The sequence below is a fragment of the Anneissia japonica genome, unplaced genomic scaffold (genome assembly GCF_011630105.1).
Source record: "Anneissia japonica isolate Jap-2015-1 unplaced genomic scaffold, ASM1163010v1 scaffold287708_len1499824_cov190, whole genome shotgun sequence".
Lineage (NCBI taxonomy): Eukaryota > Metazoa > Echinodermata > Crinoidea > Comatulida > Comatulidae > Anneissia > Anneissia japonica.
Genome location: NW_022752295.1, coordinates 1,320,210 through 1,334,262, shown reverse-complemented (window position 1 = coordinate 1,334,262; position 14,053 = coordinate 1,320,210). Strand labels below are relative to the sequence as shown.

General features: G+C 32.3%; 3 protein-coding genes across 3 annotated transcripts in view; 2 read left to right on the top strand and 1 right to left on the bottom strand.

The window, feature by feature from the left end:
* Positions 1 to 1,757, top strand: part of LOC117122236 — a 7,222-nt gene extending 5,465 nt beyond the window's left edge. The window contains exon 15 of the mRNA XM_033267763.1: positions 432 to 1,757. Within this exon, the coding sequence (XP_033123654.1) occupies positions 432 to 622 (191 nt within the window). The 3' untranslated portion in view covers positions 623 to 1,757. The remainder of the gene's footprint in view (positions 1 to 431) is intronic.
* A 1,507-nt stretch (positions 1,758 to 3,264) lies between these two features.
* On the top strand, positions 3,265 to 10,855 carry LOC117122253. Its single transcript, XM_033267788.1, has 9 exons — positions 3,265 to 3,576; positions 6,074 to 6,422; positions 7,402 to 7,512; positions 7,801 to 7,905; positions 7,999 to 8,117; positions 8,281 to 8,457; positions 8,755 to 8,844; positions 9,278 to 9,503; positions 10,142 to 10,855. The coding sequence occupies exons 1-9, from the start codon at positions 3,463 to 3,465 to the stop codon at positions 10,357 to 10,359; spliced, it is 1,509 nt and encodes a 502-aa protein (XP_033123679.1). The 5' UTR covers positions 3,265 to 3,462; the 3' UTR covers positions 10,360 to 10,855.
* A 733-nt stretch (positions 10,856 to 11,588) lies between these two features.
* The window catches only part of LOC117122235 (nascent polypeptide-associated complex subunit alpha, muscle-specific form-like), a 4,547-nt gene continuing 2,082 nt past the window's right edge, over positions 11,589 to 14,053 (bottom strand). The window contains exon 2 of the mRNA XM_033267762.1: positions 11,589 to 13,827. Within this exon, the coding sequence (XP_033123653.1) occupies positions 11,814 to 13,286 (1,473 nt within the window). The 5' untranslated portion in view covers positions 13,287 to 13,827 and the 3' untranslated portion in view covers positions 11,589 to 11,813. The remainder of the gene's footprint in view (positions 13,828 to 14,053) is intronic.

Here is a 14,053-nt window from a genome sequence, read left to right as displayed (position 1 = left end):
TAATATTAATAATAATAATAATAATATTAATAATAATAATAATAATAATGATAATGATAATGATAATGCTAATGATAATGATAATGATAATGATAATGATAATGATAATGATAATAATATTAATAATAATAATAATAATAATAATAATAATAATAATAATAATAATAATAATAATAATAATAATTAGCTCATATGCATGTTGGGAAACCCTTTAATAGGAGCGTCCCAAAGGTGGGGGTTCCGCAGTAATCCCACGAATTATGTGCCCTGCAGCTTGTTGTCTTGCATGTGTTAATGTAAGCGTGATTAATTTAGTGATAATCATTTTGACAGCTTATTTCTATATCTTAGTAATTCATTATATCAATATATTTTTCTAAAAACAGAACGTCCAATGTTTAATGTAAATATTAATATTTTATCCTGTTTAGAACGCCAGTGCTGCCACGAGCTCATACCGCGTGAATTGCCTAGCAGACGAATGACGGCCGTGGGAAAAACAGTCATGGTCCAACGCATACGATACGGATACGGGATCGTTAACCGTTCTAGAGTTACGGAGTGTGATATTACAGCTGAAAACGGTGTTATCCATACAATAAATGCTGTTCTTAAACCTTGAATCTGTCTCAAAATACTTTTAAAATGTACCATAAATCCGTGTGCAACTATTAGTTTGTTGATATTTTTTCAATTGTTGATATTTTTTCAATTGATTTAAAAGAGACGTACAGAAAATATTATTTAAAATCATCATAGGCATAATGTAAAGAAAATAATAATTTAATGATTATTGTGTTGTTCTGCTTTTTATCTTGTATATCTATAATGTTCATCCTATAAATGATGTTTACACTGCTGAATGTTTGAATAAAATAAATAAATAAATAAAAAACGCACTATATAAAAATGTAGAAGATATGGAAAAATATGAAAAAACACAAAGAGCAAAAAGGTAAGGATTTGAAAGACAGAATAAAGATGTCCAGCAACAAAACAATAACAACACCAATCGTTTTTAAATTAAAAGAATGGATAGATAAATAAATAACCCTCTCATCCGTAGGTTGGTTTCCAACAAATGCTGCAATTGGCTGTACATTTTCCTAGTTTATCTGCTGTTATTTGATTTAATGAAATATTTCGAACATTTTAAGCGGCTTTCATAAGTAAGAAAGAAATTTATGAAGTGTTATTATTATTATTATTATTATTATTATTATTATTATTATTATTATTATTATTATTATTACTACTATTATTATTGTTATTATTATTATTAATATTGTTATTATTATTTATATTATTATTTTCATCATTATTATGGTCATTAGCATTATTATAGTACATATTAATGTTATTGATTTTATGTTTAAACCATAGATTGAAAGAATAACATAGCTAGAAATGATAAATTAATATATATTATTAGAGTACAATGTGTATCATTATGTATAATAATGGCGGCGGTAGGCCTAGAATAAATAATAGTGGCGTTTGTTAGATCTACAATGAATTTATTTAACAATGTATAACTTAGGTATTCTAATGTTATTGTTTTACTTAGTATTTTAATTTATGGCAATGTCATTAGTAGGCCTAAATGTGATTGAATAAATAATAAATAAATTTATAATAAAAGCGTTTGCAAAATGTGATTATTTCATAAATATTTTACAAATAAATTATAAAGTTGTTAGAACATTGTGATTGTGTTTATCATTGTAGACCTATATAAATAAATAACGATATCATTAGTAAAGTGTAATTGATTTATCAAACGTAGGTTTTGTGTGTTTATCTATTTCAAACAAATTCTAAATGTCGTGTGTTAATAGCAAGACACATATTACGTAACGTACGTTAATTCGACTAGTGGAGGTTGGAATTTTAGTCCAGGGGACCGAATTAATATAAATGTTGATTTCAGCCGAGAATCAAGTGGCGTAACGGCGAGTCAGGGTGCCCATGGGTGAGAATGTGTCGGGGCCTCCTGTATATAGTTTGAATATTTTTTGAGTTTTATTTCTGCAATGAATGTTAAACGGAAACCTAAATTTCATCAACCAGCGTTCTATCGTTAAGCCAGTATTTGAGTATTGAAGTTGCCATAAGATGCAGTCCAACAGGCTCTACCCCTTAAGCCCAGTGGTCCACCTTTGCATACACCGCACACCGAAATAGCAATCATGGGTATGGTACTAAACTCAGAAGAAAGACAAGGTACAAAAACGAGAGAGATAAGAAGAGTTTACATTTTACAAACATAATTAAGGTTCTCGTTTGTAAGCTTTATTTTGTTAAAAAATCCAAAATGTCAACAAAAACTTTGTGCAATAGCAACGTACTAAAGTGCTGGGTAGTAGTATGAGTGGGGCCCCCGGTGGCCCCTGTAGGCTCACTGTACTAGGGATTGGACGTTCGCACCAGAAAACACTCATCGTTACATCAAAGCTCCGCAGTTAAGTGATATGTAGTAGCAGTGGCGCCATTGCCCCACGAGGGAACCCCATTCGGGTCGGGACCCGGGGCTGCGAACACCGAGAGCTCTTGGGCGTTATGGAAGAATTGAAACAAGGAAGACACAACAGGTTCTACGTAGTCTATAATATTTGTAATCTATTATATGGGCATAAACATTTTTTATGAATTATCAGTAATTGATACGGTTATTACAAACATGTACATATTTGAACATTGTTATTATTAATCGTCTATTTGTTTATTTATTTATTTGTCTTTAATGTGTTTCTTCATACATTTACAATACAGTAAAACGTGAAATGCTTAAATCATCAAGGGAAAAAAATATGTATTATATATATATATAAATGTATATGTATGTATATATATATAAATATATATACATATATATGTATATATATATTTATATAAATATATATATATATATATATATGTATGTATGTATGTAGGCCCCTATATTATGTATATTTAGGATCATATTTAAGACTGCTACGTACTTCCTATTATTATGGCATACGCATTTGTTATAATTTTCAAATAGATGAGCTGAAAGCTGTGGAAATTTGGTTCCTATGGCGAATATTGACTCATAATATCAGATGAAAAGGTTTTAGTAAGAACAGGTACAATTATTTTTATCAGTACAAATCATCAGAAAAATGCTGTTAATATTTTTGGGAAAGTAGTGAGAAATCAAAATCAATACTATAGTGCTTTATCAAAAACAGAATCAAACGAGGAACTGTGCAATATACACATAATGATGTAAAAACGCTCAACTTAAAGGAACTAATATTGAAAAGCTTTTTGGTGTTCAGGAAATAATTCCGCACTATATTAAGCTTGTCTGAATTGAATCCAATGTTCAAAACAACTTAGTAACTGGAGGCATATCACTACCACCGACCAAAGGTATATACTATCATTCATCAGAGATCATAGGCCTACTTCTAGAGTATTATCAGCCTGTGCTTCGACATGACGGTGGTGGAAAAGGTAACGCTGGTAATAAAAGTGTGCTTATGGACAATGCTCACTACAGAATTTGTTGCGGCAGGCCAGGAAATTAGCTCAAGTAGCACGGAAATCGGGGTAAGCTTATGATACAGTATCATTATGCTTTATAAAAGAAAAAAAAACAAGACTCTTAAATTATTTTACTTATCGTACTGTAGTCATGTATACCGTACACTAATACTTTTGTATATAATTTAAGAAAACATGTTCATTATTATATTTTTATCTATATGATAGTTATTATTTTATTGGTAATATTCGTATTTTAATTATTATTATTATTAACCATTTTATTAGTCATTCTTTCATTATTGTATGATTATTAATGCTATAACAATAATATATCTTATTAAATAGTGTTAAATGTAATCAATGAAAATATTTTTATTTGTATTTGTATTTTTGTATATATTTTTTAATTTAATATAAAGTTACAAGACTTTATATACGAACTCTTTGCCATTACTTTGTTGGTGAATCAGTAGACAAAAGTCCTAAACATAATCTCTTTATCTCTTCTTGGTAAATACTATGTTTTGTGCCGGACTTCCGTTTAATTACAAAACCGTGTATTCGTTATTCACTGACCTTTGTAATTCAATTTTTAATAAGTTAAAAATTAGATCATAAATTTGCTTCTAAAAAATGATTCTGAAATATCACGAAATAAATTAAGAATACGTCACTTTTACTGCGCATGTGTTGTAGACGACATTGCGCAGACGGACAATTTGTTTTCTATTTCATCATTCAACAATAAGATAAACCTACATTTCAAGTAAAATAAATTCCATTATAATTATCGATGTTTACATAATGGTCATATATTTAGTCTGGAGAAATCTAAATTTGATAAATATGTTTAAAATTATATCTCTTTTAAAATTATGCCGTAATATCATAGATTATTGGTTTCAAACTGTTTCAAAACATTCCTTTGAAATACAATATTGTGTTTGATGTTTCAAGTTCTGTTTAATTTTTAGTACGTCCTCTATATAATTTATTGGAATGAGTAAGTGATGGATGCATTCGTAATTCCCATTTAATTCTCAATTTAACCGCGTAATACTCCGGGTAATGATATTTCACTATGTACGTATACGTACAGTAATGTTTCTTGAATCATGAATCTTGTCATTCAAAGTTCACACAACATGTGCCTATTTGGAATGATTCCAACGTGTCACCAAATATAGGCCCCTATTTATTATGTGCCAAGGTTTAAAGTCAACTGGGCTACGTGCCTGTTGGTTATAATAGCATTTATGGCATTATATCAATTATTATTTCTCTTTCTTTCTGGTTTTAAAGTCAGTTGTAGAGAGGGTGTTGTGGATTTGTGGTACTAGTGGTTAAACCTATACAGTAATATTCTTTTTTGTTTCTTTATCTTCAGTATATTCGCACGGCCACAAAAGAGTTTACAACGAAAGTATTTCCAGTGCTGGAAAATAATAATAATGCTGTATTTTTAGCTATATATTTGTTTTGGTCTAAATTTTATTGATTTAAAGACATAAGCATTTTTCTAATCCTTCCTCTGCTTCTTTTCTGGCATTAAACGATTTCGATGATTTCCTTTCACGAGAATACCAACTGAGTACACGGTTCAAACTTGGCACGATTTGTGATTTACCATTGTATTCAGTGATACTGAAGTAGTTAGTGTACACATTTCCATGGTGCTGGGTTCATGCTGGACAACTATATAAACTGTATACTGTAGTTGTAATACGTTTGCATAGTAGAGAGTTTTAGATGACCGGTATACCGACTCACATGAAACAGGTTTTAGCGTACTGAAATATATTTTACAACTATATTTACAACTGGAGCGAAGTTGAAGAGCTTACACCCGAGATATTGTCTCGCGGGAGGTGACGGAACTAGGGGGTGCTGCGTTATGGAGAGTAAATTGACCTTCTCATTGTTTATGCTTCCTACATTAGGCCCATCTTGGAATACACTGGCCAAGTACCTGGCATGGCTTTATTTAACCAATAAAATGACCAACAGCATTGAGACCATCCAGAAAAGAGCATGTCGCATAATGTTTGATGCTGTCTACAGTACTTATGACAATGCCCTAATAGGTTGCAGGGTTACATCCCTCGCGGCAAGGAGAGAAACTCTTGTGCTGTCCTTTGGCAGGGGGTTATTTAAAGCCTGACTGCTTTCGTGACATGTTACTTCCTTGCCGGGGGGAGAGGGGAACCCTTAGGTCTAATACATCATTGATGTCCCCAGATGTAAAACTGAGAGATACAGAAGGCCTGCCATACCTACTATTGTAAATTTGATCAATGTAGATGGATAAGATCAATTTCCCTGATTAATACACCGGATGCTGTTTACGATCTCAGAACAGAATTTGTTATATAAATTCTAAAATAACAACCCCACTTTCTAGGCCATGATAAGAGTCTTGGTTTATAAAGCATCGTTCCATCCTATAACTGGCTAGTGTACTTGCTGTTGGATTTTGAAGGAAACAAAAATAATAAATAATGAAAAAATAAATATCTTTATTGTGTATAGCCGTTTAAGCATATGTGATCATACATTTCAGCGATTATTGTTAAGGCAAGATCGGCGTTTAAACCATCGACTTAGCGTGTATGGGTACGAAAATTTCCAAACTGAGAGTAGCTCCGAGGAAATCAGCTTAGATTTTAAAAGAAATTTCATCAGCAGACACACGACCAGTGATATCCCGCAACAACGGAAACGTGGGCGTAACAGATCATCACCGATACCAATACCAGCACACGTACCAGCAATCAGCAGATACACGACCAATGGTATCCTGCAACAACGAAAGCATGAGCGTAACAGCTCATCACCGATACCAATACCAGCACACGTACTAGCACCAATACAAGTGCTAGTGCCACATGTGTTTACTGGTCCTCCCATAGGTGTGTCGCCATATTTTTATATATGTTATAATTTTAGTAGGTTAGGTTTTGTGCATCAATGCCGGTTTCTTTTTACACCATACCCACGCCTCTCATAAGGGACACCCTGCATTAATGTGACGTAATCATTCAGGCAGATCATGTTCAAACTAGATGAGGCCCATGCGTGATATAGCTTTGCCATAAATTAAACTATGTATAAATGTAAACATAAAGTAAATACATGTAGTAAATTTACAAAGTTAACGGTATGAAAACAATAAAATTAAGTAGACCTTGCACCGATGTGATGGCCAAATATCATTTTTCAAATGATGGCTACATAAAATAATAATAATAATGATAATAATAATAATAACAATAATAATAATAATAATAATAATAATAATAATAATAATAATAATAATAATTGTCATCGTCAACAGTATTGTCATCGTCAACAGTATTGTCATCGTCAACAGTATTGTCATCGACATCAATGTAATTAAAATTACCACATCATCATCGTCGCCATTATCATCATTACCGTCACCATCATTGTCATCGTCTTCATCATTATCAACACCATCATCATTATCATCATCAACTTCATTTAAATTTGACATCATCATTATCAACAACATCATCATCCTCATCCTCATCATCATTGTTACCATATAGTAACGAGTTATGTACAGTACGTCAAATTGAAGTCTATTATAAATATTGCTTAGGTATTCTACATACATACTCTGTAGGCCAATTAATGCCAAAAGAAAATGTACATGTGGAAATCATCGTTTTTACCAACGCTGTAATCTAGGCTGCATAAGTAGAATACTGTGTATGTAGAAAGATAATGCAATAGTTACTGATTTACAAAAAAATAACATCTTGAACCTTTTTTGAAACATTTGTTATGTTTTGGTGTCAACGGAAAGTGGGTGAACTGTTTAATAATGTGAGCATGATTTCTACTTTGATATTTCCTATAATGCAGATCCGTGTCAACCAAATCCATGTCACAATGACGCCAAGTGCTTACTAAAGGATGGTGTCATTGAATGTCATTGTTCGAAGCAGTATATTGGAGAATTTTGTGAAACTATAAGTAATAACAATTTTTGATAACATTTATTAATTTAATGATATTTACCTTTAATAATAATAATAATATTAATAATAATAATAATGATCACTACAATTAGTAACATTAATACAAGGCCTTATTAAACTATTGGATATAATTATGTAGTGTCATAGTTATTGATGTTTATTAAGCACCATTATTACAATAATTATTGTTTAGCCTTCATTATTATAATTTTATTTTTACTTTTTTCTTCATAAGTTTAATAAAATATATGTATATAAATACAAACTATCTTCTTCTCTGTAGATCCATGTTTACCAAATCCTTGTAAAAACAAAGGGCGTTGCCACTTAAACGAAAAGAGTTTTTCATGTGAATGTGAAAGACCGTACACAGGGAAGATCTGTGAAAGTAAGTTTTGAATTGTGAAATTATAAAGATAATAATTATTAATTTCTATATTTATTATATAATAGCCTATATTTTATTTGTGATTAATTGCAGCGTATGTTTCAACCAAGATTGGATTGAAACTTATGGATTTATTGATGTTGAGTGGTATCGACACCGGAACACTAATGAATACATCTATATTTTTTGCTCCAACTGATACGGCACTTATGGTAAATTATGCTTTGATGTTGGTTCCTTCGATGTCGGATACTGAGTGTAATAAGGAGTGAGCTTGAGTAATTTTTTACATTATGTTTGTAATGATATAAAATTTGATATATATTGTCACCTTTCTTTTTTATTAAAATTTATCGTTTATCATCATTGTCTTAGAATACTCCCGAAGGATTTATAGAGAATCTAAGCTCTGACCGGAAAGCATTAACTGACTTTATCATGTGGCATACAATACCAAGATGTACTTACCCGTTGACAGATATCTTGAATATGAATAAGATTGTGGTTCCTACCTCTGGGCTGGATAATTGGTGCCCTAATGCAATAAGTAAGGTAATAGGCCTAGTATAAAACAAGGAAGAAGCATAGGAATAGGTCCATATCTTGATAAGCGGCCTAACTATTCTGCTACTTTAATGTAAATTGTTGTAATTTTAATGAATAAACTAAATTAAACCACCAGTTAAGATCAGCGAGCAGTCATATTATTGAAATATTACTGCACCCTAGTTAAGATTATGTATAAGAGTAATTAAAACTCACCTAAACAACATACTTAATTCTTAAAAATGTTTACTAGTGTTTCGGCGTTAATTAAAACCTCATATTTTCTTTTTATATTTATTGCAGCTGACAAATGTTCAAACACAACTTAATCAAGTTTGTGGGAGAGTTATTGATTTCGATGAATATGAAGGATCGATTTTTATAATAAACAAGGTGAATACCAACGTCATTCAATATCTTTTTTATATATATATAACAGAATGCCTATTTTATTACTACTATTAAAACTCTTGATTTTTCATATTGTTTTTGATCATTTTAAGATATATATATATATATATTATTGTTGTTGTTGCTGCTGCTACTCTTGTTGTTGTGGTTTGTTGTGGTTGTTTTGTTGTGGTGGTGTTTTTTGTTGTTTATCAATAGTACAGACCTAGTGTCTAATCAAATGACAGATAGATAGATAGATAGAGAGAGAGAGAGAGAGAGAGAGAGAGGGCGGGGGGGGGGGAGAGAGAGAGGGCGAGGGCGGGGGGTGGGGGAGAGTGAGCTGAGAGAGAGTAGGCCTAGGCCTATAGCAAGAGAAAATGCAAGCGACAAATACTACGATCATAATTTCATATGTAACATCTGCTATATCTAGGTACTCATGTCACCGACCAAGCATATTATGGAAGTTCTGTCCACAGATCCTCGTTTTACAGAGTTCTTCCAATACGTGCAACACCTTGTACATATTCTGCGAATATTGGACCAAGAACAGGTTACAGTTTTAGTTCCAACAAATAGCGCCATCAATGCATTACCAAAAGACATTAGAGAAGACAGAAGAAAGTTAAGGCGGGTTATATTGTACCATATAGTCATAGGTGAGAATGGATGAATTTCTTTCGTTTTATATAACTGTAATATATTGGATTCGTTGACAATAAAACAAATGTGCACGTTTAAAGGAGAGAGGAAATACTATGGTCGTAAATATAAAACGAACTGTCGAATAACCCCATTTACTGACATACTATAAAATTGCCGGATGCACTAATAGTCACTCATCTTGTAATTTTATATTCTGTACTTCAAATAATACTTTAATAAATACAGTATAAGGGCCTAATAGTTAACAGCGTTTTTTGAAAGTTTCCATAAATTGTGATGTGATGCCGCATTGCGTGTGACAGTGAAAACCAATACCATAACCATCACCACAACCATCACCACCTAGAACAACTATAATAACAGCAGAGTATAATGATATTGCGTTCAAGCTGTTGGGGGTTTTGTGGTGTAAACACAGTCGGTTTTAATGATATCGAATCGCTTGTGCAGTGAACCAAATTGACAACCTGGCGTAAATGATGATAATCATTATCACCGCGGTGATGACGATGAAGATGAAAGTGATATAGTGATGATGACAATTATAATATAATATTATAATGAAGATATTGCATGATAGTACACAAAGTCATTTTATCAGGTTTTAAAAAAATATTATTTGATATCCCAGGCCACGTGTGTTTCCCGGAAGTATCGCCAGACGATTCGAATATATACAGCAAAGCTGTAGTGAAGTACACAGAAACTCAAGACCAAGTCATCTTTCAATTAATCCACGGAAAAAGATTAGTAAATGACGTCATAGTAATTGAAAGAGACATAGTTGCCCGTAATGGTGTTATTCATTACATTGAAAATACTTTGGATCCGTCATATGTAAACATTTAGAAGTTATAATAACAACCAAAACAAGCAAATAATATAAAAATAATACTTTAAATATAGGCCTAAAAACAACGATAATTTATTGCAATTAGAGTAATAACTATAATGATAATAATGGTAATGTTATAATACTTTTGATACTAATGATAATAATATAGATATTAATTATTATTATTATTTAGTACAGGACGGAAAGTGCAAAATTGAACGTTCCGTAATCCATGTTGAATGTCATGTAACCTTGATGAGTGATAGCCGCATCTCCGTAAACAATTTTATATAAAAGTTATGACAATTTTCAAAATGGTCTACTATTCCCATTTCTATTAATTGATTTTTTATTTTACTTACTTTTATCTCTGTAAAAATGGGTTTTAATGTACAGCACTTTGATCTTCGAAAATTTAATTGAATATTGTAATTTGTACTTACCATTTTATTGATTGATTTTTTTTATTACTTACTTTTATCTTTGTAAAAATGGTCTTTTTTTAAAATAAAGGCGATATATAAATGCTTTTTATTATTATTATTAATAATAATAATAATAATAATAATAATAATAATAACAATAATAATAATAATAATAATTATAATAATAATAGGCCTACGTGTATTTGAATCTGACACCCGCATTTGGATCATAAATTACTATCAATGTAGATAATTTAATTTTTTTTAAAACAATATGCTGATTCCTTTTAAAGAAGGGGAAAGTTATTATATTGCATTTTTAGTACAAAAAAATGAAATGCGATTTTTTTTTTTACTTCAAGGAGGAAACACTTTACTATACTTTTGTTTTCTTTTCAAATTATCATACATTATTAGTTTGCTGGGTGGTTCTCATGCTTTCGACACCTGGTCTTAATGTGTGTCTTCTAGATCCTACAATTTAAATTTTCCTTTATTTATTTGGAATATGATTTGTAGGATTGAATAAATTGTTTTTTGATTGTGTGATTTATTGATTTATGTGTTATTAACGTTGTGATAAAAAGTCAGGCATATCTCACACCAGAACTGACACAAGATTAGAGCACATCTTTAGAGGCCCTGTCTTATATTATATTATTATATACCATCGGTAACCATTTTCAGGCTCTCTCATTAAAGGTACATATACAGTATTTAATAAGGACATGATGGAAGAACACTGTATATGTACCTTTGATTATTTATATTATATTTATTCAATAGTGTTAACGGCTAACTTCCTTCAATGTCATATATATAGGCATGTATATAACAATATATATATAGGCCCTATATATATATATACCTATTTCATTATTTCATTACAGTATAATTATATTTCATTATAGTATAATGTATATATTTCATTATAGTTTAATGCTCATTTTGTACATACTTCGATTATAAATTAGCACCTATATAGCTGTTCTTTGGATAACCATTCTAGTAAAAGCACACACAGAACTCCTTTCTTTTTATTATCACAGGAATGGTTGATACGTACCAGATGCTGCAGAACTGCAGCTATACAACCAATCAGATACTCGCTTATTTCTTGTTTTATATTCAGTAGCTGGTGTATACTTTGGCGGTTCATCAAGCAAAACAACTTTAGGCTCAGACGGTTGCTTAGGTTCTTCTGGTTTAATGGGCTCTGGCAGTGGTTCTGGTTCTGGTACTAGTGGCTTTGGTTCTTCTGGTGGTGGAGTAACTACAGTCTCAACCTTTTTATCTTTCTTCTTTTCCTTCTTTCCCTTCGCACCTCCTTTCTTTTTCTTGGTGTTTCCTTTAGGCGAAGGCGGCTTAGGCGATCCACTTGGGGATGCTTTACGACTAGATGGTGAAGCTCTACCGGAACCAGGGAACGGTTTTTTGGGCGCTGCAGAATTCGTTCTAGTAGTAGGTGACGGTTTTCTTGCTGGTGAGCCTCTTCGTGATCCTTTCTTTCTACCGCCTATGATTTTGGTACTAGTGAGTTTGTCATTAAATGTCACAGTTTTCCCTGAAGATGAAGGCCTGCTGGCGATAGCTGCTGCTGCCGCCTCAGCGGCGGCCTTTTCCTCCATTTCCTTTTTTAGTTGCGCTTCCTTTGCAGCTTTTTCTTCTTCTTCAGCTTTCAACTTTTCTGTTAATATTCTCAGTGCTTCGTCTCTAGCCTGTTGCCTTTCTGCTGGGGTTGGTGGAGGCGGAGGGGCAGGTGGTGGTTTATCTATATATAGTTTCATCATTTTCCTATATTCATATTCTTTTCTTTTATCAGAATACATATATTTCAATGAATGTCCATGAAGATTCTGCGCATTTGCACTTTTTATCCGATGAATTTGAGCATGTATGTTTCCAGTTGGTGTCTCAATAGGGCCGCGTGACTTAGCAACAGCTCTGACGTCCAAACTACCATTCACAAAGTAGGTATCAAACTTCTCGTTATTTTTAACAATTTCTGATTTACATTTCGTTTCTTTTATGTTTAGCGAGGTCCTCAAGTCGGAACAGTTTGTTTTTGTAGTCCACAGAGATTGGCTCATTTCAAATATTGGCTGAGAAGACCAATAACTAAAGCTACTAGATGGCCTAATTATATTCTTGGACAAATGTCTACTTTTTAAAAGAGCAATATCATCTGCACATGTTCTGCTTTCAATTCGCTCGAGCGCTTTTTCAAATAAACATTTACTGAGTTCAGTCTGGAACTGTGATTCTAAATCAATATTCTTTCGAAAGGCATCACTACGAGGGAAAGTATTCGTTCTGTTATGTTTCTGTGTTGCCCATGCTTCCTTTGGATTTTGAAATCGCTTAAATTCAGAACTTGAGACCCTCGCTCGGTTTGGCAATGACTTGGTGAACAGCACTGGTGTTTCCATCCGTTTGGCTAAATCGCGATCCCGCTGCGAATTTTGCTCATTGCTACGTGGTTGATACATCGTGCCCGCAACAACACAACCTGGCATTGCGAATGTAATTTCAATTATAGGCCTACATTATTATATCCAATAGTTTGAAGATTTGTACTAATATGTCGACAATTATATTCTGAAGTGTAGGCCTACTAGAATACATTATTTTCTAATAGCCGTTAAGGTACCCTTAGTGAATACACCTTCTGTTATGTCAGGTAAGCCTAGTCCATCAATTTGCAAACTCGGATGCTACAGTAGGAAAGCAGAAGTCATTAACAGTTGAAGAGCAGTTGTGTAATGTGCAAGTTATCTAGCTGGATTCGTACAGCCGGACACTGCTTGGCAAGTCAAGAATGCGCAAACATTATTTATCAGTTTGAGCTTTCGACAAGTACGTTCAATAGCAGAAAGATAACGTCTTCAAGTAGAATTTACACTTCAGTACCATGCAGTATGTATATCGGGTATCTATGGAAACGTATTTGGTTTGGTGTGAACGTTATATTGATACTGGACTGTTGATAATATTTGATAAAATTGTTTCGGACAAATCAGCAGATCTGTGCCTCTGGCTTTGAGATGACGAGTACACCTGCAACAAAAATATAGCAAACAAAACGTCAGAATAGTATTTGATAAATACGTATTATAACAGACACCCTCTATCACTATATATTATATATCTTATCTTTTTTATTCTCACTATAACTTGATAAAGGTCTACGACCGAAAGATATCGTTGAATATTATTTTCAATAAATTGTGGAACTATAGATTATCATTTATATTTACGTATTTATTTGCCTATGCAGCATCTT